Source organism: Podarcis gaigeae, assembly GCF_964106915.1.
Source record: "Podarcis gaigeae genome assembly, chromosome: 2".
NCBI classification, from domain to species: Eukaryota; Metazoa; Chordata; class Lepidosauria; order Squamata; family Lacertidae; genus Podarcis; species Podarcis gaigeae.
In genome coordinates, this window is record NC_139679.1 from 75,715,907 (window position 1) to 75,743,534 (window position 27,628).

Below are 27,628 nucleotides of genomic sequence, written 5' to 3' on the forward strand. Positions count from 1 at the left end.
CATTTTGGCCTTGTGTTGGAAACTAAATACCTGACTTTCCCTGGCGATTGTGACCAAAAGGTGTGGTAAGCCCCTCCCCTTCCCATGCCTGTTAAAAGTGGAAGCTAGGATTGGACCTCCTCTCTAATCCTTTGTTTTTTTTATCTATAAGCATAGGACAGAAAAGTTTGACTTGTTAAGGCAGGCGGAGGAACTACTTCAACGTTGTCTGAATGAATACTGAAAATTGCATGGTGTATAACCAACCAAAAATAAAATAAATTGAAGCTGTAGTGATGGGTTGAACGTGAATGCTTGCTATCTCAACATTTCCCAGGCCATCTTTCATGTCTTACTATTCTCCCATCATGGCTTAAATGGATGATTAAATATTGTGTAAATCTAAGTTGCAGCTTTTAATCATCTGGAGGGCCACAAGGTTCCACTATCTGATCTAGATCAATCTTGCGGCTGATGCTTGGGGGAGCATCTTGCTGCCCACCCAGTCTGCCTCTTTTCCTATATGTAGCAGCAGCCCAGGACCAAAGGATAAGGTGGTAGCAGCAAAGATCCTTCTACTCACTCCTCCTTTTCATGACCCTTTGTTTTGTTCCTGCTCCCATCCCTGCTGTATAGCACAGAGAAAAATGGCTGGGCCTGGGCAGGGGGAGAATCGATAAAACCAGGAGAGGACCTGCTGAAGGGAGCTGTGTCTGTGCTTCTCCTGCAACATTAGAGCTATGTGCCTGTTCTCTAGATTTGAGTCAACACCATGCACAGAGATTGCGATGGCAGTGGCAGCAGCTCCTGAAAACTGTGCTACAGATGTTGATGAGCTACAAGTCTCATCAGCCCCAGCCAGCATGGCAAATGATCATGGATCATGAGAGCTGTGGTCCTGCAAATGTTTCTGGACTACACGATCCATATCCCTAAAGGAAAGATGGGGAACATTTGCTATTGAGGGCTGCATTCTCTTACAGGTAATTGTTCAGGGAAACAGGGCAGCTGTGGGCAGGGCTGAGGCCAGCAGGGGAGAAGAACCACTTCTTTTCTTCCACCCTTTCTCCCTGCTCAGCTGGCTGCCGGAGAAGTAGATAGCTGTTACCAGGAGTCTAACCTGGTTCTCTTGCAGAAGGCCTTTGGAATTAGGCTAGGTCTGCCAGTGGCCCACCCCAGTCTAGATCATAGTTTCTCATGTGGTGCTCCACAAACTCCATTCAGGTTGTCAAGCAGTTTAGAGTATCTGTATTTGGCTCTGCAATTGATTTATTCTTTGTGGCGACTGAGATTAAGGCTTTTGACCTGAGGTTACAGCTGACAAACATGACACCTGAGACTACAGAACTTCGCTCAGAAAAACAGGCACATCCATCGCAGTTGGAAAACAAAGACTACTCTTATGGTCTGTCAAGAACCTCCATGCACCCTATTTTTACACGGTCCATGAGTTTGTGGTAAGGGGGACGTCTGAGAGCCACTGATCTTGGTGGTTATGGCTTTCAGTAGGTGACAATATTGAAATGCTAGGTCAATCTGTGTCACATGAAAAATATTTAATTTAGAAAGTTTTTTAAATCTTGCTCCCGCTTAATAAGAGAGGTAGCTTGACGTATACAAACAGACAGACAGACACACATCAGTTAAACAGTTACCAATCACATTTGGAGGACTCCTATCTGGTTCAAGTAGGAAATGTTTCTTCTGTATAAATAATCTGCTTAAATACAGTACAGTTCTCTTAAAGGTGACTGTGCCATTATTTAACTGTTATAAATATCAGATCCTGACTGAATTATCTTTTGCTTTTTTTAAAAAAAACAATTAGAAAACTACTGTTCTTGTCACAGTTTAGGAAAATATGCACCGCTGAATATTAAAGCTGCAGCTATGCTGGTGAAGAGAGTTACAAAACTTTAAAAGAAAATCTTCAGTGTATTGGAAGAATAGAATCCTGCATAGGTCATGGAAGTTGTTGGAGGGTAAAATCCATATGTGCTCACTTTTCCAGATGAACGCAACAAGGAGAAAGAACATCAGTGGGAGCCACAGATCACTTCACAACACCTTTGTCACCAAGCACCATGCTTGTCTTGGTCTTCCCTTCACCCCTGTGGGCTTCACACAAAAAATCCACATGTATCACAACTGGTCCAAATGGCTCACAAACAACACCCCCACAGTGCGGACAGGAGCAACCCAAGAATTAACCAATTACTTGTCCGCAGCCAGAAGCCCTGTCCCCGGACAGAGCAGCGCTCTCCATTCCAGCCCTGGTAACAGTGACACACAAACTCTTCTCTCATTTTGTCCTCCTGCCAACGTCTCAATTGCCCCCTCACCAGCACTTGGGTTTGGTTGCCCTCTGCTACTGTTTGGATCTGGAAGGAGTCAGGGCTGAGGTGCAAATAGCTGTCCGAGTCCATCCATCGGCGAATGCAGCGGCCGTGGCTGTTGCAGATCTTCTGGCTGCAAAGTTTGGTCGCCATGGTCACGTTGACAATATAAGGGCCTAAGGTGCTATTCAGGTAGTCCTGAATCTTTAAGCAGTTGGTCTGCGAGGGAAACAGTTATTACAAGAGTTAATAGAGAGCTACAAATGCCAGAGAAAGTCTGTGATGCAAAACTAAATAAATTATTAGAAAATACTGGAATTTAATGGTATTGGGACTTGTTTATTCCTATTTGACTAGCACTTAAAATGTCCTAATTGAGGTTGGAGTCCTGTGGAATTGAATTATTATTATTATTATTATTAATACTCCACCCATCTGGCTGAGTTTCCCCAGCCACTCTAGGTGGCTCCCAATCTAATATTAAAAACAATACAGCATTAAATATTAAAAACTTCCCTAAACAGGGCTGCCTTCAGATGTCTTTTAAAAGTAGGAAAGTTGCTTATTTCCTTGACATCTGGTGGGAGGGCGTTCCACAGGGCAGGTGCCACTACCGAGAAGGCCCTCTGCCTGGTTCCCTGTAACCTCACTTCTCGCAGTGAGGGAACCGCCAGAAGGCCCTCAACGCTGGATCTCAGTGTCCTGACTGAACAATGGGGGGTGGAGATGATCCTTCAGGTATACATGACCAAGGCCACAAAATCCTTGCAAAGGGGTTGATTCTGCCTTAAAATTATTCCCTTAGCATCACATGGGCGGGTCTGTGACAGGAGAGGTTTTGTAGTTCATTCTGTAACTTAAATATAGCACCTGAACACTGGCTGCATAACAATGCCTAGCCCAATTTTTTCATGACAGTGGCAAATCTGTATCAGGGGTGCATCATTTCAGATTGTAGGAACAGGGTTTTTTTAAAAAAATACCCCTGGCAAGAGCTAGGATGTCAAGGAAAAGACTAGTCTAGAATCCTCCCTGACATCTTTTTTTTTTTTTTTACACACAAGGAATTTGTGTATCTGCAGATGTGCATATATAGAAGAGCAAGCAGCAGTGTGTGAAGTTAGAACATTTTAAATACCCCATGGTACTCTCTGCTAGTCTTTTAAGTAGCCAGTATACAAAGTAGAACCTCTGCTTCCTCCCTTTGCCCATCACCTGATGCTGAACAATAAACAAGAGAGATAAAAGAAAAGAATGAGTAAGAAAAGCAGCCTCAAGGGCTACTATTAAAATTACCCGGTTGCGAGAATACTCTGCGTCTCCCCAGAGTACAATGCCATGAGCCCCCATGGCTGCAGCCTGCCCAATGGTGTACACCAAGTCTGTCTAGAACAACAGAAACCAGCACACATTAATTTGCAAGTTTACGGTAAATACCTATGCTGTTTCTGGTGGATGTCGAGCACCAGAATATATTTGGTATAATATTTCTCATAGAACTGTTCCCCATACATACAAAGATCTGAGTCAGTTGGCTTATAAAAAAAGGAAGCTTCTACATGAGTTTATAAATCATAATGTTGAACTAAATAAACACAGTTACGAATCTGGGTTTCTTTTTGTTTGACTTCTCATTTCTGAAGCTTTGGGACGAAGCCTTCTAGATATTGTTGGACTTCAACTCCAGCCTGCATGGCCAGTGGTCAGTATAATGAGAGTTGTAATCCAATAAGATCTGGAGGGCCCAGGTCCAGGTTAGCCACCCTGCTTCAAGACATTTACCAGTATTTCCCTTTGTTCAACCATGAGGGCTACAAACTTACAGGCAACTCACACGCTACTTGTATGAAATCAAGCCCTCTAATTCATGTTTTTCAGAAGTGGTCAGTACAGGCAGCAAGGGCTGGGAAAGAAGAGCCAAGAGTATTGGTAGCAATTCCCAGCTATTCACTAAAGCTTTAGCAAGGGCACCACATTCTACTGCTGCCTTCTCTTTGGTACTGCCCCCATGGATAAGCGAGTTGCTGGCAACTTCTGGATCGCATCTCCTTTTGAATTAAAAGCAAAGACCACCAGGAATCTGACATTCGCTTGCAGTTTAGATGAAGAAGGTATTGAAATGTTTGCAATAAATATTGTGCTTTAATCCAAACAAAATAGGTCTCTCCCAATAGCCCTCTCACCCTCTATTTGGTTGCATCACCATGGCCAGGAGTGAAGTTGGTGGCAACTCACAGTCCTGAGATAAACTCAGAAATCAATTAACACCTTATCTCTTTTCCATTCCTCTTTGCCACAAGGCTCCTTCCTTCACTGGCTACCATTGATCAAGAGCTCTAACTAAGACTCAGACTCAGTTCACAACTTCGCTGAGCAGTAAATCTATTGGGCCTCAAAGCATGGACACTACACACACACACACACACACACACACACACACACACACACAGTGTGCAGTTTAGGAGCAAAGGTAGGGAAGAGGGCAAGTATCTCACCTGAGACAACTCCTTCATCGTGTAGGTGTAGAACGGCCTGGCATATGCAAAGACAGGGAGGGAATGTTGAACAGAAGGCAGCTCCGCGACTCTCAGGGCTTCCCCCACTTTGGCCCACACAAACTTCTTCCCTTGCGGAGAGGTTCTCAGGGCCTCCTCCATGTAGATGGAAGGGTAGAGGGCTTTGCTGTTCTCCCAGAGCCAGATCAGCTCGTTGTTGCGCTGCACTTCCAGCGGAGGGCAGTGCCCTGTGAAGTTCTCAAAACTATCCAAATAGTGGTAGTTGTAGCACTCTGGGAAGAGGTAGTAGCCCCACCAGCCCTGGGGGCGGAGAGAGCGGGCCAGCTGCAGGGTCTTAGACATGAATTCCTGGGCGGCCGTCTCAAATTCCCACTTAGCCTGCACTTCGGCCTGGGCGTCTGACAAATGGCGATTCTTTTGCCTGACGAGCTGGACAGACATGTTCCGATAGACGTTTTTCTTGTCCCAGTTCCTGACCCACAGGGGCCTCCAGTTCTCCCAGTCTATCACAGAGAGGCCCGCAAAGGAGCTGGAGGGCATGGCTGCCGTCAGGTCGCTCTCCATCTGCTCCAAGTGCCTTGTCAGGCTGGCGTTCTGAGGGCAGCCGCCGTTGACGGCAGTGGGCGGCACCGTTGTGTTCAAGTAGTAGGGATACAAGCCCAGCTGGTCGTAGTAGAAGATTGTGACGTTGTCGCCCACAAAGACTTCCTGGGCATTTGCCAGGATGCTGTAGGAGTCCAAGCGGAGGGGCACCCCGTAGGCAGCCGAGCACCGGGCGGTGGGCGCATTCCAGGCCACCAGAAAGGGGCTCTCTTTGACAATGGGAGGCAAGGACGGCTTCAGGTTGGGAGATGCCACAGGCAGGTCTGGGAACAAGAGCAGGAGCAGCAGGAGGGCATGGCGGCTGAAGGGCTGGCACAGCCTCAAGGGTGCGGATGCCCACACGGGTGGCCCGGCTGAGCACGAGGGTGCTGCGTCGCATGCAATGCTGCAGGAAAGACAAGAGGCCCGTCAAGAGTTACATGAGCATGATGCTGACTGGCCAGGTATTCTAAAACAAACCCAACCATATTCCAGTTTGGAACTGTGGTTAACAGCTAACAAATCAGTTTCCCCATGCAGCAATGTTCGGAACTCCCCAGGTGCATTTTGCTACTGCCACAGGTCCAATTTGTGGGATGGAAGCACCCAAAATGCTAATTCAACAGGTTAATGCTCACAAGGGCTATAGAAATCTGTGCTGTCACACGCCCAGAGGCAGTTATTTCAGTTGGTACAGTTATGGCAGTTAATCTTTCATGTGAGAGCAGCTGAACTGTTGTGCTGCTGACTGTCTCAGAGTTAGTCTGTAATAGTATTTATCTTAGATATGTAAGATGTATTAGCAATGTAAGTTAACACCTACCTACGTTGCATATTTTAGTTTGCAAGTTGCAAGTACATTAAGTAAAAGTTATACGTTGTTTAAGCTTTAAAAGAGTGTGTCTTGGATAGTTTTGGGGGAAAGCAAAGTGATTAAAGGGTCAAACGCCCCAGGTGTTTAATTCCCCCACAACTGCAGGCCCAATTGCAGAAATCTACGTGGAGATTTCTGGGCACCATGTTGGCAATTGACATCTCCATCAAGCCAGCTAACTTGTGTGCAGCAAAAGACAAGCATCTTGTTCCTCTGTGCGAACCATGAACCCTTTGCTGGGCATCTTAGGCCTCCATCATCCCATCAAGGAAAGTCAGTGCAGATATATGTGACTGCGTTGCAGCCTTTCCACAAGTCACCCAAATGGAACTCAGATCACAGTTTAAAAACTTCTGCCTTAGCCCACAGTTAATACTATTTCCATTTCCCCTGTGTGTGTCTTTCTCCTTCTTGCATACTGGGACAAATGAACTGTTGTAAGAGCAAGCTACAGTCACGCAAAGTAGTTGAGATCCCAGAAATGTAGAACTGTAGCAACCTCCTGGCAAACAGACAAGCGCAACCTAAGTTTAAGGTGCCATTTGGCGCAACTGAGTTTCTAACACTGCACAGTGTGACTGCTCCCCAGTCACCGCCTGCCTGCCTCCTTATTTGCAAACAGTCTAGTGGTTGACACTGGCTGCCAGCAACCTCCTTGCTCTTAGAACCCAGCAGAGGAAGATGGGGCAAAATTAGAATGAGTTTGCTCTGCCTGTCTTCAGCCCTGGCTCAGTCTACTGTTGGCCACCCTGCCTCCTGCCTCACTAGTGCTATATATGTAAAGCCTTCTTTATCATAAATGTTTTCATCCGACAGCCACGTTACAATCATAGAACTGTAGAGTTGGAAGGCAGTGAATGCAAACCTCCAAGAAAGGAGAGCCTGACCACCCCTTGTGGGAGTCTGTTCCACCGTCAAACAGCTCTTGCCGTCAGAAAGTTCTTCCTTTCGCTTGTGAGCATCACAGAGCCTCTGAAGACTCCAGCTGCAAAAAGCGCAAATGAAACCTTGCCCCTTCCCTTGTTTTTGTCTGACATCCTAGGGTCAGGGGTCAAAAGCAGACTGGGTAGGAACAGGACAACTGGTGGCAAGCTGAGGATAATGGATGAGTGGTGGCTTTTTAATGGCTCCATTCTCTCCAAATCAGGTCTGAAAGGAAAGCTGCCTTTTTGTTAATTGCGGAGGCTGCAAGAGGTTTCCCTCCAGCTAATTTGCAGAGTAATTTAATTTGCAGCATACATGAGGGAGGGAAGGAGAGCTGCTGTTACTCCTTAGAGGCCAATCGGCTCCAGGGTCACAAATCTGCTCCCAGTGCTATTTATCCAAGTGTAGGGTAAATGGTGGCCTCACTTTGCTGTGTTACTATAGCCCTGTCTGTTTTGTCATTAGCAGTTTTCTCTGTTTAAAACAGGGATGGGGAACCTGCCTTAGCAAGACTCCAGCTCCCATCAGCCCCAGCCAGCATGGCTAGTGGTCAGGGATGATGGGAGCTTGAGTCCAACAACCACCTTTGGAATACAGCCTAGAGGGCCACATGTTCCTTAGCCCAGTTTATAATTTAATCCATTGATTTAAAACAAAAAACAAAACAAAATCCTGATGCAACTTTAGGGTTTATAAAATAACATGGATATGCATTCTGAATCGAAGCTCCAGTTTGTTGTTGGCACATTCAAGGTGCTCCCTCCCCCTTCTCATGCTCCCCAGCTCAGAGAGGCCAATTCCACCAGGAACTGAGTAGTCACATTAACCTCATTCTGCATAGGCCACAGAGCAGACATCTGATGATTACAGCTTTCAATCATTGCTGACCTGCATTAAAGCCTAGTATTTCCCTGGAGGTGAAGCGCTTCTTAGTCAAATGCATTACCCCACTAATGTCCAGAGCTCTCAGAAAGCCTTGTATAACATGGCAGGGTAGAAGCAGCGTGAAAGCCAGAAAGTTTGTAACATTTGATAAGATAGGGGCGAGGAACAAAGCGCCCCCATGTGAGCTTTTCCAGAGCGGGGAATCAGAGGCTTATTGAGGAACTGGGGGGCCAGAATATCAACCAGGATGAAGGGTAGAAAGAGGCCTCTGGGTGGGTAGGAGCCAGCGGAGCATGCCCAGCCTGAAACTCTGCACATGGGCAGAGGACGGACGGAGGGAGGCTGGGCAGGGGGCACAGAGAACTCAAAGGCAGTGGTGGTGGTAACGCTGCTGTACAGGGAGGTCCTGGTTCAGATCCTGCCTGACTGCTGATCTAGCCATGTGGCCACTAATCATCCCTGAGTGCTACTCCACAGGGTTGTTGTAAAGGAGGAGGAAAGGCAGGATGAAAAGTGATGATGCCATAGTGCCTGGAAGGAAAAATCAATACCTTCTTTTCCTCTTCCTGTCTCCTCCCTATTTATTCTTCTCATAATCTCCACCAGATCTTTCATCCAGACCTGAAAAGGCCCTGAAGGTGTATTTGCATATTTAGAAGGGGAAATGCCAAAAAAGCAATCACAATGGGAGTTTAGTGGCTTTTTCAGAGAAGATGACCAGAAAATAGGAAGCAATAGCCAAACCACCAATTAACTTACTTGGGGAGCAGAGTGCCTGTAAATGGGCCTTCCTTTTTCCTGCTTCTGTCTGTGGTTTAGATCTCCCAGATAAATCCTGTAAGCCACTCAGCATCTCTCTAGCCCCTGGATCTACAGTGAAATCATCAAAAATCAGGAGCTCGCAGCAGCGCCAGAGTAGTGTGCCATGCTGCCCTCTGTTTAAGGACAGCAGAACCACTTTCACCAAGTAACCCAGGAGCAGAATAAGCTTTCCCCCCAAGCTGTAAAGGAGAAGTTGCTTTTATCTGAACCCAAGCTTCAGAAGCACTAACTAGACCTCCAGGGAAGATTAAATGGCAACACTGGATACAGAGCTAAGATTTCCTTCTGGAGAGTCAAAGCTCTCAGTGCAGCAGATTGTATGGGAGGGAGCGGGGGGGGGGGAGGGAGTTTGTTCCCAAAAGAAAGACTTCCCCCCTCCTCCTCTCTAAGCAGTGGGGATGGAGAACAAACTATAATTAAATACTACCTAGCCTTTGGTCTCAATGGCATAGCAATTCACCCGCTTGACTCCCAAGACATAATTTACATCTCAGGAGTGTTCCTAAACAGTGAGTAAATCTACCAGAGGGATCTACTCCAGGGAAGCCATGAAAACAGCATTTAAATACTTGCCAGCTAGTTTCTTCTCCTCACCGGGGTAGCGTATGTGATTCACCTCCCATGCACCAATTTTATTTAACAATGCACTAATATTTAATTATAGTGCTTTCCCCCCTGAAATGTTCAAAGTGCTTCTCATGTGTCTCAGTAATCCTTACAGCGCCCCTGTAAGTGCTGGCCTTATTATCCCCATTTCGCAGATTGAAAGCGAAGACTGAGAGGAGGGCATGCCTAAGGCCACCCAGTGAGCTCAGAGCTTAAGGAGATTTCCTGCTCATAATTCATGCTCTTGCTACTGTAGATGCCAGCTCACTTAAGTTCTGAGAAGGCTGCTGGAAGGATGCCAGGCAACTTTGTGGCAGAGCGATAAACAGGATAACATGGTGCTCCTTAGTGTCCCAATGCATACATATGCATGTTCATATGTCTTACACGGGTAAACAGGTATTCGGGGGAGGGGACAGATTTGTGATGCTACTCTTGGGATATTTACTGGAGAGGGCAGACAGAATTGCATTTGTTTGATAACCTGGCTTAATTCAGGGGAAATTTTTTAACACAGACCAATCTTGATGTGCTTGTTCCAGAGAGCCAGCAATAACCACACTGCTGCGTAGTTGTGATATTTATTTGTAAATCAACAGAGGTTTAAATGATAATGTGACAATATAAATGAGTTAAAAGCAGCATCGCAGCTTGAAATGCCACTGCAGAAACATGCCAAAAGGAAAGGGTTGGTAATGCTTCCACTGCCAAGCCCACCACCTCTTCCTGGACCACTCAATTCCTGTTGCAGAAATGGATCATGGAAGAGAATAGCGGCAAAGCATGGAAGAGAAATTGCAAGGCAAAGACAAGACTTTGCTACAGGAAAGTGAAAGAACCAGAAAAGGGGGTCGGGGGGTTCACATGCAAAGTTGTAGTTTCCCTGTCTTGTAAGAGCCGGATTATTTGTGTACTTCCAAGGTGGAACCTACACACATATTAAAAATGCTGTGAAAATGCTTTGAAAAAACAACAACACGTTTTGAAAAATACTTTGAATTTGGCATAGCTCACGGTCGACATATTGTTTCACATTTGTATAGTGCACTTTACAACATAGTCAAAACACCTTATTTGCTGCTGTATAGCTGAGTCCCAAGTCTTATGTGGAGTTGATGGGAATTGAACCGGAGGCCTTCAGCACAGAAAGCAGATGTTCCACCACTGAGCCGTGGCCCCTTCTCTGTGTGCAGTTACAAGAGCAGCCAGAAGGACTTGCTCCCAGTGTAACAGAAGTGGCGCCCATGGGAACACTTTTCTGGGACTAACAGCAGCCTGGGGGAGAGGAAGAACCTTCACTGGGATCATAGAACTGTAGATGGTGGTCATGGATAGAGCCCACCATGCTGCAAGCCTGGCGATTCCTTCCCACCAGCTGTTTTAAGGTTTTGCACAAAGATGCACCTTCAAGTGACAGTTTCAGCATCATGCACACTTCCATCTCGAGGCGAAAGTTCCCATGCCAATCATCGTTAATTATAAAATTGCTATTCTACAGAACGTGCATAGGGCTGTGCCAAAACCATTGTTGCAGGAGTCTATGGTGAAGTCATCCCTAAATCCTGGCCTGTGCCAACTCTCCCCTTTCAAACAAATTAATGAGAAAATTTATTGTGGGAAAAATAAGAGGCCTTGTGATGGAATGGCAGTTGTGTTACTGGTGCCATAGCAGCAAACCAGCCTTTTGTGCTAATGTAACTTCCTGGGCCAAGTTTACAGTTACAACACAAACCTACAGGTTGTCATAATAATTGCTCTGCCACAATGGCCATTAACTATTCCTGCCAATTCTGTGTGGGTCCACTGACCCCTGGGGGCCTCGTGTTGAGGCACTTAGTTCTGATGGCCATTAAGTGGATCCCATACAATGATATATAGGGGGGGGGGTGTTCAGCATCAGTTGGTCTTTAGAGAATGGTAGCATCAATGCTCTGGGGCAGCTATTGATTCTTTTAAGCTGTAAATCCAGGTGGAGTTTCTGGAGAGACTATGACAGATACAGAAGACTGCCTCCCACATGATCCCGTTTTCCATAAAGCTCTTAGCTCATCGGACATTGCCCTCAGCCATCCTTTTAAAAGAATTAATATTACCTTTGTGCCTGAAAATACAAAAGCATCATGCTGAAAACTAGGTAACAGTAAGTATTCTCAGGTGTAGAATATAGCAAAAATGTTAACCTCTGAACGGTATCAAAACTTTGTGAAGAAACTTTGTAAGAAAAACAAGAACAACCCCCCCCCCCCTGTGCTAGGGTAGCATCCTGCCTGCCAGATGAGTGCTTTGAAACTGCTTGCTAAAGAATAAATTAGGACATGATCCAGCAAAGGTTAAGGACTCAGGCAACCACACATGTCAAACAGAGCAGGATCACTGGTGTAATGCAAAGAATAAAGAAAAAACAAGAAACATTTGATGCCTTTGAAAACATTTTGCTTTCTTTCTCAGTTTACTCCTCTCACCACCATCACATTCTATTTATTCTTCACACGTTTCCAGCATTTTCTGGGCTTGCAAGAATATAAATAACAAATATTCAATTATCAATGTTTTAAGCAAGGGATGCATTGAATTCCATGAAAGTGGGGTGGGGGCACACTTAAGAAATGCTAAGCATCTCCATGTCTGTAAATGAGGGTCCTGTGAAGTTTATTTTCATAGATTCTGGTCTCCCTCTGAAGTAAAAGGCAGAGATATTAACACTACAAAACAGGAATTTACTCAGAACAATGCTACAGTTTAAACATTTAAAACTGCTTTTAAAAATTGGAGCTGTTTACCAAATTGCTTATAGGAGGACACAAGTCAGGCGTGTGTCTTTGTGTGTACGCACGCATATACATAAGAATTGTTCTCTCTCATTCTTATGCATTTCATGGCAAATAAGCCATCACAGCTATCTGCCAATCACCCATTCCCACAACCCTTCTGAGTAATACCCCTCCCCACCTTCTCACTATATAGAAGGGTCTGGTAACTTCTGTTTCAGTGTATCTGAAGAAGTGTTCATGCACACAAAAGGTCATACTAATAACAAACTTAGTTGGTCTCTAAGGTGCTACTGGAAGGATTTTTTTTTGTTATGGCAAATAAGAGGCAGGCTGTTTTACTTCAGTCATTTAACAATTGCATTTCAAAGGGAAGGAAGTCACATAAAATTCCAGAAGCTCTACAAACTACAATTATCCATTAATTAAGCAGTAGGACGAGCCACAGAAAGAATGCGATCAGAAAGTGAGACATAGATTCTCTTTCCTGGATGTTCCATCATTAGACTATAGGAGTAGAGGGAAAGAGTACAGATACTTTAAAAGCAAGGAAGCAGCAATTTTCCAAAGGCTTCAAGATATCCTGCTTGTATCAGAAGCAGAAAGCATTAATTCGCCAAGCTCCTTCTGTGTCTTCATTCCATCAGCCACTTTTACGAATGAAGAGAATGGGAAGCCACTCTGATTTTAAAAGGCAGGCTTTCGGAAGACTAAAGAGCCGGTGGCAAACTTGCATCTCTGCAACTCATGACTTCCAACCTCCCCCACCCCCCCCCCAATGTCCATGTGAGCGGTTGGATTAAAGACTAGCCTCTCTCTGGCTGCTGCTAGCTCTGACAGGTGAATTTCCAGCGCAGCCCTAATGGATTTCCCACCTCTTTTCCAAAGAACAATACAAAAACAACTGCTCAGCCAAACAAAAGAAAACATGTGGGGAGGGAGGGGAAGGGGCACCTACCTGAAGAGTTTTGCAGCCATGGGCCCCAGCCACCTCCTCCTGGCCCCTCCAGTGCTCTGTCTGCCTCCTAAGAGTCAGGCTCAGACCTGGAAGATGAGGGCACCTGCTACGCCAGAGTCAGGCTCAGACCTGGAAGATGAGGGCACCTGCTACGCCAGCGCCCTCCGTGGGTCCCCTCTGGCTAGGACCAAGCCCTCTATTTTCTCAGGCTGCCTCAGTGCCTCTCGCCTGCATCCCTGCCAGATGCCTTTGCACATCAGTTTTGTGCTCAGAGACACCCAGGAGGTGGTTCCCTAGACCAAGGGACCCGGAAGGGAGGGGGAACTACCTGTGGCTGCTCTCCCCTGCATCTGAAGTGGTACAGCCCATGTCTGTGTGCTCTGTGGACAGCTGTGTTTATTGTGAGCACCTCCTCCAGGCTAACCTCGTGCTCGAGTGCCGTGTGTGCTCATTCAGTCAAACAGAAAGCTCGCCTGCGCTCGACCCCGTGAGAAAGGACGGGCGGGCAGCGGCAGCCACTTTTGTCCTGTCTTCACAGCCTCTCTGAGCAGACGGCAGCAGCCTTGCCCTTTGTAGCTCCCTGGTTTTCCTTTGCTCCGATGCATTTTACAGCCCCAAAGCAGCTGTGATGTGCAAAGGGACCCCGCGGGCTGCCAAGAGAGACAGTCGCTCCAAAGTTCTAAACCGAATAGGCTGCGCTTGCCAGTTCGGAACAGGAGTGCTAGGCGGCGTCTTAACTTGCAAACCTTGAGAGGGTGGCATTACAGGGATGGCCAACTCCCAAGAGACTGCGATCTACTCAAACTGGCAGTGATCTACCCCACGCCCCCTTTTGAGGGGTTCAGGTCAAAGTTGTTGAGCTTTTTTTGAGAGGAGAAAAAGCACATTTTCTTAGGCATGCAGGGCAAACTTTTTGAGCTTCTTTGGGGAAGCCAGTGATCTACCAGTGATCTACAATGGACATTCAGGGGTCTACTGGTGATCTGATCAAGATCTACCTGTTGGACATGCCTGGCCTAAGGCATCTGGAGCCTGAAGCAAACTACCGGTAGATAATCACATACACACATCCTTCCAGGGAAGAAGGGGTGAGTGGGAATCTACATCAGAAACTACGGAGAAAGGAATAAAGATCTACATCAGGATCTGCTGTCCCTGTGGGTCCTGCCACTCTAGGCGATTGCCTCACCTTGCCTCATGTGGGCCAACTCTGACAACAGGTCTGAGACTTTAAGTCCCAGGATCAGTTAAGATAAGAATTGGAATGTATGTTTTTTTAAAGGAAAATCTTTGTCTAGAATTCATGAGCCCAAACAAGCTTACACTGCTCTTCTGCTACTGCACGACAATCTTGGGAATGTGTCAGACAGTCTTTTATAGGTTGTCCCTACCCTCTCCAGAAACAGTAGATCATTCATAGGATGATCCCAAAAGGAGGAATATTCTGGAGGTAGATTCTGTCAGAGCTACTGCACATGTTAGGATTAGGTAACCAGAGAGGTCGCCTTCATGCCCTACTTGTGGGATCTCTAGTAGTATCTGGTTGGCCATTGTGCAAAATGGGATGCAGGACTAGATCGATTGTCTGACTTAGCAGGGCTCTTCTTAGGTACACCTAAACACAGGTGTGGAGCAAGAAAGGCTACTGATTCTGCACTAGAAAGCCAAGGTATAGATTTTTAAGTGTTGGCCCTGGTGTGGTGAGGGTGAGGGAGAAGACCCCCGCTGCTTCAGGGAGCAAAATGTCCCAGACTGGCACCGAAAACTAACTACAACCCCACTTTTATATTGCTTTCTGACCCTGGGACCTACTTAAATGGAATGTCTTTCCAGAGTTCAGTTTCAAAACTGCCTCCATGCCTTAGCATTTCTGGGAGGACCAAATGGTGCAGGGTGGGAATCAAGCCCAAACCTTCCAATGAATTTCAAGTAGGCAACTGAAGCAAAACTGGCAGAAAACAAGGGCCAGATATTTCACAACTGGCTGTCTGGATCAGAGAAACGGCGCTTGGACTAAAGGCTACCTTAGCCCATTGCCAGTCCCCCGAGGCATCAGGTGCCATCTGGTTGGAGGGAAAGAACAGCGCAGCATAGAGGAAGAGGAGTGGTCAAACGGCTCTGCCAGAGATTCCCAGCACATGTAATGGTGTTATACTCCATTAGTGACTAATCATAATACGTTTGCTCCACCACAACAGGAAGAAAGGCGCATCCCTCCCCTGCAGTGGTGCCTATTGGGCAAGAGACTCTGGGGCAGAAATCCAGGGCCTCACTCTGCAGAATGAGTAGCCCCCCCCCCCAATAAAGCACACAGAGCGTAGGACTGGCTTAGGACATTCTGAAGTAATACACATTACCATAGCAAAGTAATACAGAAAAATACAATGCATAAAAAACCTCAGTGAGAACAACAGCTATTTTATATGGTTTTCATTTATGTCTTTTACGTATTATACCTTTATTGTATATTTCTTTGGGGCTAAAAGGTGGTTTATCAATACACCATACCATACTATTTACAGAGGGGGTGAGTGGAAGACAATACAGTCCAGAGTCTAAAGCTACCTAACTGCTCTGCTGCCTCTCTTCAAGGCATAACAGCAACCCAAAAAGCAACCCAAAGCATGAATGAATACATTATGACAGCATTTTAGTTTACCTTGCTTCACCTAGTGGCTACACACAGGAAATTGGTGAAACAAACGCCACCAGGCTGAAAGACTGACAGGCCAAATAGTGGAGCATAAGCATGCATCTCTAAATCACCTTAAAATATTGGGTCTCCCCCACCCCCTTTTCCCCCTCAGTTTAATATTCTCTTGTTACACAGGTTGTTACACAGATCAGTGTGAGTTTCCACAATGGCTGATTTTTCTACAATCTGCCATGTTGGCGCAAGGAAGGATAGTCCATATCTCAGCTAGTGATTAGGGCCAGCCCATGACATTTTGCTGCCTGAGGTGAAGCAACAAATGGAAACCCCTCCCCACTGGTCAAGGTTCACATCACCAAACAGGGGCCAAGTTATTTTGGCACCTGAGGCAGAGAATCCCACAAGTGCCTCTCAAGCTCCTTGGCAGTAAAAGTGCAGTCATAATAAATTAAATAGCTGACAATTTGCTGCCTTTTCCTGACACAACCCAAATCAGCTGCTCAAGGCTGCCGCTTTCCTCTGCCTAATGGTAGGGCCAGCCCCGTTAGGCATCAATATTTGTGCATTGCTTCAGTGGAAATGCAAAGGGGCGAATTCCTTATGCTTAAACAGTGAATGTGTGCCTGGTGTGCCTATTCTCCAAAAGCATGTATATACTCTGCAAATCCTTGTGCGGCGGTGGTTTGGTATATGCGTGCAATTGTTCAAATTTGCTCTTTAATTAAAAACCCAAGCTTGCCACTCCAGCAGATGTAGGAAAAACAGGAAGTGGTCTGTTCTGGAACGGCAAGTAACAAAACAAAGTGAGCGTGACAAAAGTGTGTGGGTGCGGATCCAGGCGTAGGCATAACTGAAACAACACTTTGACGATGTGTCCTGCTCAGTTTGCTAGTCCCAAAGGATATCTAGCATATGAGAGAATTGGGGAAACCTGACCCAAACGGCTTCTTGGTCATTCTGATCAGAAAACAAGGAGTCACGCTCTACAGAAGAATCACAAGAGATTGCAACATGGTGAATCAAGAGAGTTATTAAAATGAGTGCGCAAGGACAGAAAAATCTGCACTTTGGACCAGCTCTTTTCCTGAACCGTATTAAGAAATTGAGGGCCAAGACTATAACACAGAAACAGTTAGGTTGGTGAGGCTGATTGGGTTAAACCAGCTAATTAATACTAACAAGTTAGAAGACTCACTATGGATGTATGGGGAGGCATGCTTTAAGTTGCCAATTCTACATATGATAAGGCTCCTGTATCTGTTAACAGGTGTGTACAAAGAAGAACTTTGACAGATGTAATTTCTCTTAACTATGGCAGAAAAGCCAGGCCTGCTACAAAACTCCATCCCATGCAACAATTAAATGGCACAGAACCCATCTCGTGCAAGATCTGTCAACATTTTACATTCCTGTTGTCTTCCTGTAGTTCTCGCAGTTATCAGTGCAGATGGCTTCACTGTCACAAATACTGGCAAGTGACAGGCAGACATCTGGAGGCTAGCAAGTGCTGCTGCCAATCCCAAAGTCTTTCATTTCACCAGACAGTTTCCCCTGGTCCTCAGCTGTCGAGACTCAGGCTAAAGGGCTGGTGATAATTTGGCTCTGCTGGGACGATGCTCATTCCAAAGCTTTGCCTCCGAAAGCAGCTCTTGATTATGCTGAGTTAAATGAGAATCCCCATGAACCGTTGGGAACTGCAATTTCCCGAAGCATATACAGTCCCATCCCACCTGCTGTGGTTTGTTTCACAATCCAGCAAGATCGAAACGGTAGCTATTTGGTTTTTTCCCTTGGGTCCCCGATTTGCTCGCGGTTCTCGTGAAGCAAAACATACTTCAAAACATTTTCGACAGCGGAAGACGAGGGAGTGGGGGAGAGAAGGAATGTACAGTACAAGTTCAGCAGAGGCAGTTTGAAGCCGCAAGAATCCAAGAACTACTCCAGGGCTGCTGCTGCTTTTCCTCCAATGGAATCCAAAAAAAAAGGGGGGGAGGAAATAGTGCCACTATCCCCTTTTAAAAACTCAATGGAAAATACCACCTGCTATACAAACAGTACGATTAATTTAGTTAATGGATTATGATAATATTTAGTGTTTTGGAGCAATCTAAACACTTCGCATAAATTTGCTCAGTTATTCTTCCAACCTACCTGTAAGGTAGGTTTGCAGCATCCCTGTATTGTGGATCATGGTTTCCCCATCATTAGCGGCAGTAGTGCAATTTGAATCAGGGAGTTTAGATTTAACTCAGTACGCCTAGCTTTACAAAGGGGCCGGAGTTCAGGGCCAGAGGCACATGTCATGGATGCTGAATGTCCCAGGTTCGCTCCATTGACAAGTCTCAGGCAGAAAGGCTAGAAAAGAAGTTCAGTTGCAGCCCTGGTCAGTGGTGGGCAGAACATAGATTGGGATTGACTGGGTGGTTTGCAGTAGGATTGGCAAGTAAGAATGTAAGGAGGACTCTGTTGGATCAGACCAAAGGCCCATCTAGGCCAGCCTTCTGTTCTCATAGTAACCCATCCAGATACAAAAAGCCTGCCCTGAATGCAATAGGCCCCTCTCCCATTCTCGTTCCCCATTATTCAGAGGGATATCGACAGTGATGATGGGAGCCAATATTTAACCACCGTAACTTGTAATGCGTGGTTGATTAATCCTCCATGAATTTGTTTTAAACCAAGTTGGTGGCCATCACTACATCTTGTGGTAGCTGTTGCTGGATGGTTTCACAACAGCAGGGACAAAATGGCTTCCTCCCCACCACCACTCCCCAATTAGGTTGCTGACATCAGACCTGGGGTGGAGGGGCAGGAGTGGATTTTTGTGTGAATTTGTACGCTCGCCTCTGCTCTTAAGGCCACATTTCGTGCCTGAGCATATGCTCAGGAACATTCCTCTCCTTAATTCAAAGTGCAAGTCATGCCATTCTCCTCTCCTTCCTCAATACACTGCTTTGCACCCAATTAGTGGACCTCAGGGCTTTGGCCTTTACTCTACAATGGACCAACAGTCTGACAGTATAAGGCGATTTCTTACATTTCACCAGCTCTCGGTGATAAAAACTGCCTTAACTGAATCCTTGACATCCCAGAGGAGTCCCAGGCAAATGCACTCAACTATATTTGATCCAAAACTATTCCTAATTTAAATTTGGCCAGATGTGCATTCGTTATTTATTTATAGCTTCATCAGAACAAAAGCAATTCCCTTTGATTAACTTGGCACGCATATAATGTGTTGTTCAGCGGCAGGAATACCCCCTACAGCTTTTTCATTAACATGTACCAAGCGGAGAGGAACTGGCACTTGATAGATTTTTGCAATGACATGCAGGTTACCACTTGAAAACTGTAATGTTAACATTTGTCCCATACCCAGAGCTGGCAGCTGAGCAATTCCTCCTCATTCAGGTACCCACCATCTTGAACTATCGTTTCAGTAAAGCCAAAGGAGGTTCTAGCCTGATGGTTCTAGGATATAGCTGCAAAATGAAAATCAAGCTGATTGTCTCTGGCAACGATTGGCTAACAAATTTCAAAAGGCAACAATAATATGCAGTTGTTCCAGCTGGGCTCTAGATGAGTTGGGGGACATCTCTGGAAATCAGAAAATATGTGGTGATCAAAAGAAGCAAAAACAGCCAGCTTTTGGAAAATAAGAAAAAGTGATGGCTCTTTGTCAGCTTTTCCACAGCCATTTTCCTTTGCCGCTGGAATACAGGTTACAGGTGTGATAGTTCTACACAAAGCCATGACAAGCTATTCCTAAAACTTGATGACCCTGAAGGGTGTCCATTGTCACCACTACTATTCATATCGGTACTCGAAGTCCTCCTGATGAGGATAAGGAAAACAGAAGAAGTTTTAAAAATTGCAGTCGGAAGAAAGGAACATAAAGTTAAAGCCTTTGCTGATGACTTGGTACTAACAACAGAAGAACCGTTAGTCAGTGCTAAGAAAGGATTAGAGGAAATTGAAGAATTTGGACAAGTAGCAGGTTTTAAATTAAATATAAAAAAGACAAAAATGTTAATTAAAAATATGAATAAAGAAATGGTAGATAAGATGCAACAACAAACGAGCATAAAAGTAGTTTAAAAAATTAAATATTTGGGAATTTGGTTGACCTCAAAGTTCATCAAGATTTTAATTCAATTTTTGACAGAATATACAATATCAGGGATAGTTCTTTTTTCCAGATTAATTAATTGTGCAGAGTACAAGGGTTGGATCTTGTGAATGTGGCATTAGCTAGACTCTTCATCTCAAGGTCATAGGTTCAAGCCCCCACGTTGGGCAAAAGAGTTCTGTATTGCAGGGGGTTGGACTAGATGACCCCCATGGTCTTTTCCAATTCTGTGATTCTATGAGTGTATACCAGAAGACTGTCTCAGTTAAGAGTCTTACACACACACACACACAGGCTGGGAAACAAGGGAAGTGAACAGAACATAGCAAGAACTCCATCATTAGACCCTGATGATCAGGAGTACAGCGAAAAACATTCCTACAGGCCTACCCAGATGCTTAGAAATGCTGATGTGAACTTTAATCTGCTTTTAGTATTTTAACTTCTTATATGTTTTAATGTCCTGGGGGAAAATTCCTAACTTTTTTGCTTTTATATTTTTGTAAGCCACTTTGAGGTTGTTGCTGCTTTTTAACAGTCAAGCGGTGTATACATTTTATGGAATAAGTAATAAAATAAATATTTTTAAATGGGGGAAAAATCAAGACTACTAGCCTTCCCTGTTTTGCAGGCCCTGCTACAGCAAAATAGGAGCAACTGGTGTTCTCTTCAGGAAGGAAAGGAGCAGAGCTCCCATAGATTAGAGATTCCTGACAAATAAAAATACCAAAGGGAAGGACTACAGGGTTTTCTTGTGGCCAGTAACTCTTAAAAGAGGCCACCCTGGAGAGCACAGTCATGCAAAGCAGAATGGAAGAATTTCCTCCAAATAGTTTGCAACCAAGGACGTCTCCACTACCTTTGTGTGCCTGATGATTCCCTTTGTGATACAGAATGCTAGCTAATAAATGCCTAGAAATGCAGCTGCCTGGGGAATCTCCTTCACACAATTGCAGGGAGAGATTGTAAAACAACTTGAGGTTTGCCCAGGTTGAGGGTTGTTTCCCATGTTCCTTTCTCAGCTGGCCTTCTTCAGATGCACAGAGGGAGGGAGGGAGCTGTCCCATATTGGGGAAAACAAAAAAATGAGCTCATACCAAGAACTAACTTAGTTGGTCTTTAAGGTGCTACTGGAAGGAATTTTTTGTTTTGACTATGGCAGACCAACACGGCTACCTATCTGTAACCATATTGGGGAGTCAAACTTGTAACCTTGGTATTATCAGCATCACATCTGTACTTTTTTTTGGCAGAATTTGATGGAGTTTTCAGGCATCCAAGGTAGTGAATAACTGCCGTGGTTTTCCTGTGAGGATGGTGTTTACAGTTTTGAGGTTAGTTAAAAAAAGGAGTAATCGGTTCTCCTTTTTTGTTATGAGGAAAACTAGTCTGAAAACAGCAGACATGAAAAAGGTACCCTAGATAAGAAACCTGCTAACTTTTCAGGTCTAGGGAGAACCTTTAAATGTCAATTGGAAGGGTGGGATTCACTAATAATAGTAGTAGTGATGTTATTATTATTAATAATAATAATGGTAATTTATCAGTTCCACCCCGCCCATCTGGCTGGGTTTCCCCAGCCACTCTGGGTGACTCCCAACCGAATATTAAAAACACAATACAGTGTACAGCTTCCCTAAACAGGGTTTGCCTTCAGATGTCTTCTAAAAGTCAGATAGTTGTTTCTTTCCTTGATAGGAGGGTGTTCCACAGGGCAGACACCCCTACCAAGAAGGCCCTCTGCCTGATTCCCTGTAACCTCACTTCTCGCAGGGAGGGATCTGCCAGAAGGCCCTCGGCGCTGGACCTTCTTGCTGTGTGACTTTGTTTGTGGGCACAGTTTCTGTGGCATTAGCTAGGTGCCCCAGGTGCTACTGCACACCAAGAAATGTTATGATTTTATGAGAACTGGTGGGGACATTGGAAACATGCTGTACTTCCCCTCATCGAAATCCTCCCCAGTTGTTCTTAGTGGGGTGGGAGTAGGAAGAGACTTGAAAGTGAGAGCTCTTCTCTATGCAGCTATTTCTGACTGACTGGTGGGGACATTGGAAATATCTTGTACTTCCCCTCATTGAAATCCTCCACAGTTGTTCTTAGTGGGATGGGAGTAGGAAGAGACTTGAAAGGGAGAGCTCTTCTCTGTGCAGCTATTCCTGACTGACTTCTGTGCCTCGGGGAAACTGGTGCTGTCTGCACAGGTGTGTTCTAAGGCTGCCACTGGTGCAGTGCCCAGAAACCTTCCCCTTGCTCAGTTGTTTCCTGCAGTAAAAGCTCAAAAAGACCCTGAATGATGCTCTGCTGCTTGCTTCCACTCCTTGTATTGCCAGCCTCAGAGTGTGAGTGAACCTACCTCTGTTGACTATCAATCTAACATGGCTTCATTGTAGGTGGACAGTGGACACCCTGGTAAAAAAATTATTTTGAAATGGCCCAGAGAATAAGTAAACAGCACCAGAAGCCCAAAGCTTTCTATGTGCAATTTTCAAAGGAGAGACAGAGAGAGAGATGTGTTTATCCTTTACTATACAAGGTTCTCTGCAAAGCCTTTCCTCCTGCCTACCAGCCACCGACACCGATGTATCAAAATATACATCAACAAGCATTGACTAAACATAACTGGTAGAGTACTAGCAAGTAACAGTTGTGATATTGGAGAACTGTAAGACATTTGTCTTGTGGGTCTTCAACATTCACTCCAAGGCTGCCTTAGATGGGCAGACTTCATGGCACCCATGACAACCATAGGGCCCTCTCATTTGTTACTGGCCCAATGCGTAGAATCCTCTATTTTGTCTTTGCCTCAAGGTGTGGGAGAAAGGATCTGCATATAGTGCGAGCTGAAATAAGTCTGCTGTCAGGGTTAGACCATTTCCTGTTGAGGTTTTGTCACATGTTGGCAGCTACTCCTTGCAGAAATGGGATAACCATCCACATCAAAGATTCATGGGATCCAATAGATTCTCTCTCTCTCTCTCTCTCTCTCTCTCTCTCACACACACACACACACACACACAAACTACACCTGCCATTCACAATGAGAGGAAACACACTTGCTATTTATTTTGTAAAACCAACTGTAAAAGGGTGAGCTATGTGGCGTGTCTAGTTTGGCTCTAATTTATTTTAGAAAGGCAAGATTAGTAGTAAATTTCACCCTAATCCATAAACAAGCCCAAGCTAGCCTGTTTTTCTCCTTGTCCTTACCCAATAGAGTCAAGTTGCAATCCTAGAATCCTAGAATCATAGAGTTGGAAGAGACCACAAGGGCCATCGGGTCCAACCCCCTGCCAAGCAGGAAACACCATCAGAGCACTCCTGACATATGGTTGTCAAGCCTCTGCTTAAAGATCTCCAAAGAAGGAGACTCCACCACCCTGGCTTCTTCCTAACCATATGCTTACTAGAAACTTCGTCCCACTGAACTCATTACAACTTCCTGCTGTGTATACAGTACAGGTTTAGGACTGGCCTATCCAGCCCTGAGAACCTGTTGTGAGTTGATAGGGGAAAAGCAGCCCAAGGCTTTGCCAAACACTTGAGCTGACTAACAACTGTAGGTGAAAATGTGGATACGTGCGACGGAACGCGTGCAGAACTCCCTAGTTGCAGTGAACTTTTCCATCACAACTAGGTTCTAGTGAAGCATCCCACATATAAAGAGCAGCTAGAAGAGGTAGCTTTGTGTCCTGCATCCAATTCAAAATTTCCTATTAAGAAAAATGGCCACATTTCAGTTGGCTAGCACCATCACGGAGGAATTAATGGGCTGCGCTTGTACTGTACAACAGCTCCTTTTCTTTCTTCCTCCTCTTTTGGCTTCGTTGCAGAGGCAGCCATCCACAGGAGACCACGATAATGAACCCCATTCTCTGAACTGTTTTGACATCTCTAATTGCACTGCAAGGCACTTTTGACATGCGTGGAAGTAAACAAACCATAAAAGGCGGTATAGAATCCGTTGAACATTAAAGGATCCGGGCAAAGGACAGAACGGGGAGGCAACTCTGAGCAGATATGACAACAGCAGATTTCAGTTGGATTTCAGGTCAAATTGGTTTCAGTCTGGAATAGCTGCCTAGCATTCATTTGCTGTAGATTTCCACCCATGTAGCAAAGACTACAATGCTGCTACAGTCAGTTTAGTTTTGCCCTTGGTAGCAGCTGACACTAATCTCCAAATAATATTCTCCAGCTTGAGGCGGTACTGCTAACCGATCTTCCCTTAAATATCAAGCTCTCCTAAGCATGCCTACTTCTCCAGAAAATGAATTCATGCAGATATATTTAGGTTATGCATCAGGAAAGAGCACTCACTCTGGATTAGCAAACTGACATCATAATTTCATGTTCATAGCTAAACAAATCCTGCAATGATTTAAACAGCTGGATTCATAAGCTCAAATGTTGAAACACTCAGCTCAATCAGCCTGCCTTGCTGTTATCTAGCAGTTTCCAGGTCTGGGTCTCATCTGGCAGATGGCCGATTACATTTCAGAAGACTGCACAAAACATTTTTTCAGCAGAAGCTCAAAAGGTACCAGGTTTTTCCTTGAGCATATCCCAAAATACTAATTTCTTAATCGGGTTGTAAATATTTTTATCATTTCAGGCTTCTTTTAAAACATAAACAATGATGTGTTCATTACTCACAGAACAGAACAGGTACAGCAATTTGTGGGAGACAAATCTAACAGTCAACTTGTTTCCTCTCTTAAACCAATACAAGAAAAGTAATAGATGCACACCCAGATGGTAAGCCTGTTCTCATTCATGATAAAATTGCTTGCATTAACCTGGCTTAGCGAGGTTGTTAAAGGACTATAACATTATATATACTGTATATTGTAAAATGCCTGTGAATGCTTGCATTCCTGCGCTAAGGAGTATTTATGGATCAAAAGAGCAGTTAAGGCTCAAAGTACACATGGCAGCAATAGATTCATGTGTTTAAAACATGGATTTGCCCCAATCACAGAGTTTATATGGGGAGAGGAAGAAAGGGGGCATGTTTGCAGGGCCCTTCTACAGCTGTGGTTAAATTGCCCCAAAATGAGGAGGGGAATCAGAGTAAAAGGGGTCTGTACATGATCTGCTGCCATCACATGTAGTTTAATACTTAGACTATGGCCACTAATGCGGCCAGTGTGGTGTCATGGCTACAGTTTCAGCCATGAAGCTCACATGTGGCGCCTGCCTCTGTCTGTAGTTTGGCTAGAAATTTGGGTGAATGTTGAGGACAAAACCACCTTTCTGCTATGGAGAGCTGCTGCCTGTTGACAATGCACTAAAATGGAAACAAGGCTCAATTTGGCAGGATCATTTCTGTTCATAACCATCTACATTCATAACCGTTGCAGTTATATTCACCATTTTCAGTTGATTATAGTATACTACCAGGCAATGCTACTAGCAATAAATAGCTAAGATTAAAGTGAATGCTTTTTTAGCCAGTGAAACTTGTGTTTCAGCCCATTTCCCAAAGAGCTAGAGAGAATGTTGGCAGGTCTGTTTATATTGATAGAAGAGTTTGGATTTGAGATCCCGCTTTATCACTACCCGAAGGAGTCTCAAAGCAGCTGCATGTGGAGGAGCGGAGACGCGAACCCGGTTCCCCAGATTATGAATCTATCTCTCTTAACCACTACACCACACTGGAAGGGTTTTTGATCATCATGGGGAGAAGTCAGACAAGCAAGTTCATATCCAACAGAAGCTGACTGTAGCTATCACCATGCCTGAGAGATCAAGTGGAACTTTTGTCTAAGCTGGTCCAGCACACTCCATGAACTCCACAGTCCACAATCCTTAGTGCACATCTGTGCTCATAAGAACCTTGTGCTTAGAGCAGTAGCATTTTTCAGGCAGCTCCTGGCCAGCTGCATGAGCTCAAGATACCTGTGGATGTCACATGTCAATCAGCTTTGGGCACTTCACTGAAAAGGGCACTCTCTCTGTACATGGTGTGTTGGGGCAGACAAACCGTTCCACTCCATGCCCTGCACTCAGTGATGGCAAAAGCCACCACAAATCGTTCAGCTGATGTCATCCACAGCGTCTTCTACACAGCAAGCTCCACACAGCTGCTGCAAACCCTTTGTAAACTGCAAATAAAAATCTGATTGACAGATCAACTGCAGTCCTGGGGGTTGCATAATGAAGGAAAAGAAATGCCGGGTTTTTAGGAAGGTTTCCCCCCACCCTCCTCCTTGAGTATTTGCTCACATGTGGCAATCTCCACAGAAGTATTTTAAGAGAGGACACTTGAACAAGGACAGCATGTAAGGATTGGCACAGAAGGAACTTTGGAGAGGGAAATGGGTATTACGTATCCAAGTTTTCCCCAAGGTATCTTTGCTCAAGGCACATGAGGTCACGATTTTGCTGAAGCTAAGGAGGTCTGGTCTGCCCAATGTCCAGATGAGAGAAGGTACCTGCAAACCCCACCTTAGAATCACTGAATTGCAGAGTTGGAAGAGACATCAAGGGCCATCTTTGCTTGACTGAATCAGGACATTATTGAGTAGGCTTGGTCATTTTGGTAATGGGTACAACATGATGCACAGGTAACCAGTACATGCTTGAAATTCATCTAGCATACAAAGCCTACCCAACAGCTTTAGGGTGTCCTCACTAAAACAAGACTTAAACACACACATACCAAGGTTCAGGTGCTGAGGTCAGGGGAACCATCAATATTCAGAAGAGATCGGGTGAATTTTTTCTCTATAGAATGGCAATCTCTCCAACTATCAAGCACAGATAATGAAATAAATACCTAGGGTGGAGTTGCTGGGCAGGGCAGAGACTCAACAGGTTGCTGCGATGCCCCCCCCCCGTTGATTTTGCCAGTTGATTCCAGAAGCAAACTGAGGGGTGGGCTTCATTCGTGTCTCCGTCTCTCTCTCCCGCCCCTCACCCCAGCCCCTTTCAGTCGCCGCGATCTTGAGAGGCGATAAGGGAGTTGCTGCTCTCGGGCTAAGAGATGCAAATGTCAAAGGGCGCGGCGCTAGCGGACCCACACACCTGGATCTACACCCCAGGAAGGGAAAGACCCGGGGCGCGGGGAGAAGGGGCTCCTTGGGAAAAGCAGCCCCGGAGAAGGCAGGAAGGAAGTGGAAATGCAGGCGGAGGAAGAGGAAGAGGAAGAGGTCTCCAAAAAGTTGACCCACCACGAAGCAACGGTCGAAGCCCACCGAGACCCATTTCAACAGGTAGAACAGCAACCCCCTGGATTTGAACTCAGCTCCCAAGAGGACGCTGGTTTTTGTATTGCCCGAAGTCTTTGCAAACAAAGGAGTCACTGAGAAACTCGAGAGAGGAAGGGAGCGGGGAGGTTTCCGCTCCCAACAGATAGGAAGGACCGGCTTAGGCTTCCCAACCCAGCAGACGCCGCGACGCAAACGTACCTTTGCCGCGTCCTCATCTCTCCCCGTCCAGGCATCCAGGACTGGACCGCTGCCTGAGTCCCGCCGGATCCCCCGGCGCCGCTTACCTGGGGGAGGAGGGCACAGGACCGCCCCTCACCTGCTGGCCCCGCCCACCCAGCACCGGCCCCGCCCACCGCCTCACCTGGCCGCGAACCCTGCCCGCTCA

General features: G+C 45.5%; 1 protein-coding gene across 1 annotated transcript; it reads right to left on the minus strand.

The window, feature by feature from the left end:
• Nucleotides 1-1,514: 1,514 nt before the first annotated feature.
• Nucleotides 1,515-27,578, minus strand: LOC310838811 (hyaluronidase-4-like). The gene is made up of 4 exons (XM_083726605.1): nucleotides 27,442-27,578; nucleotides 4,811-5,819; nucleotides 3,612-3,701; nucleotides 1,515-2,534 (listed from the first exon to the last, which is right to left on the minus strand). The coding sequence occupies exons 1-4, from the start codon at nucleotides 27,474-27,476 to the stop codon at nucleotides 2,142-2,144; spliced, it is 1,527 nt and encodes a 508-aa protein (XP_083582731.1). The 5' UTR covers nucleotides 27,477-27,578; the 3' UTR covers nucleotides 1,515-2,141.
• Nucleotides 27,579-27,628: the final 50 nt, after the last annotated feature.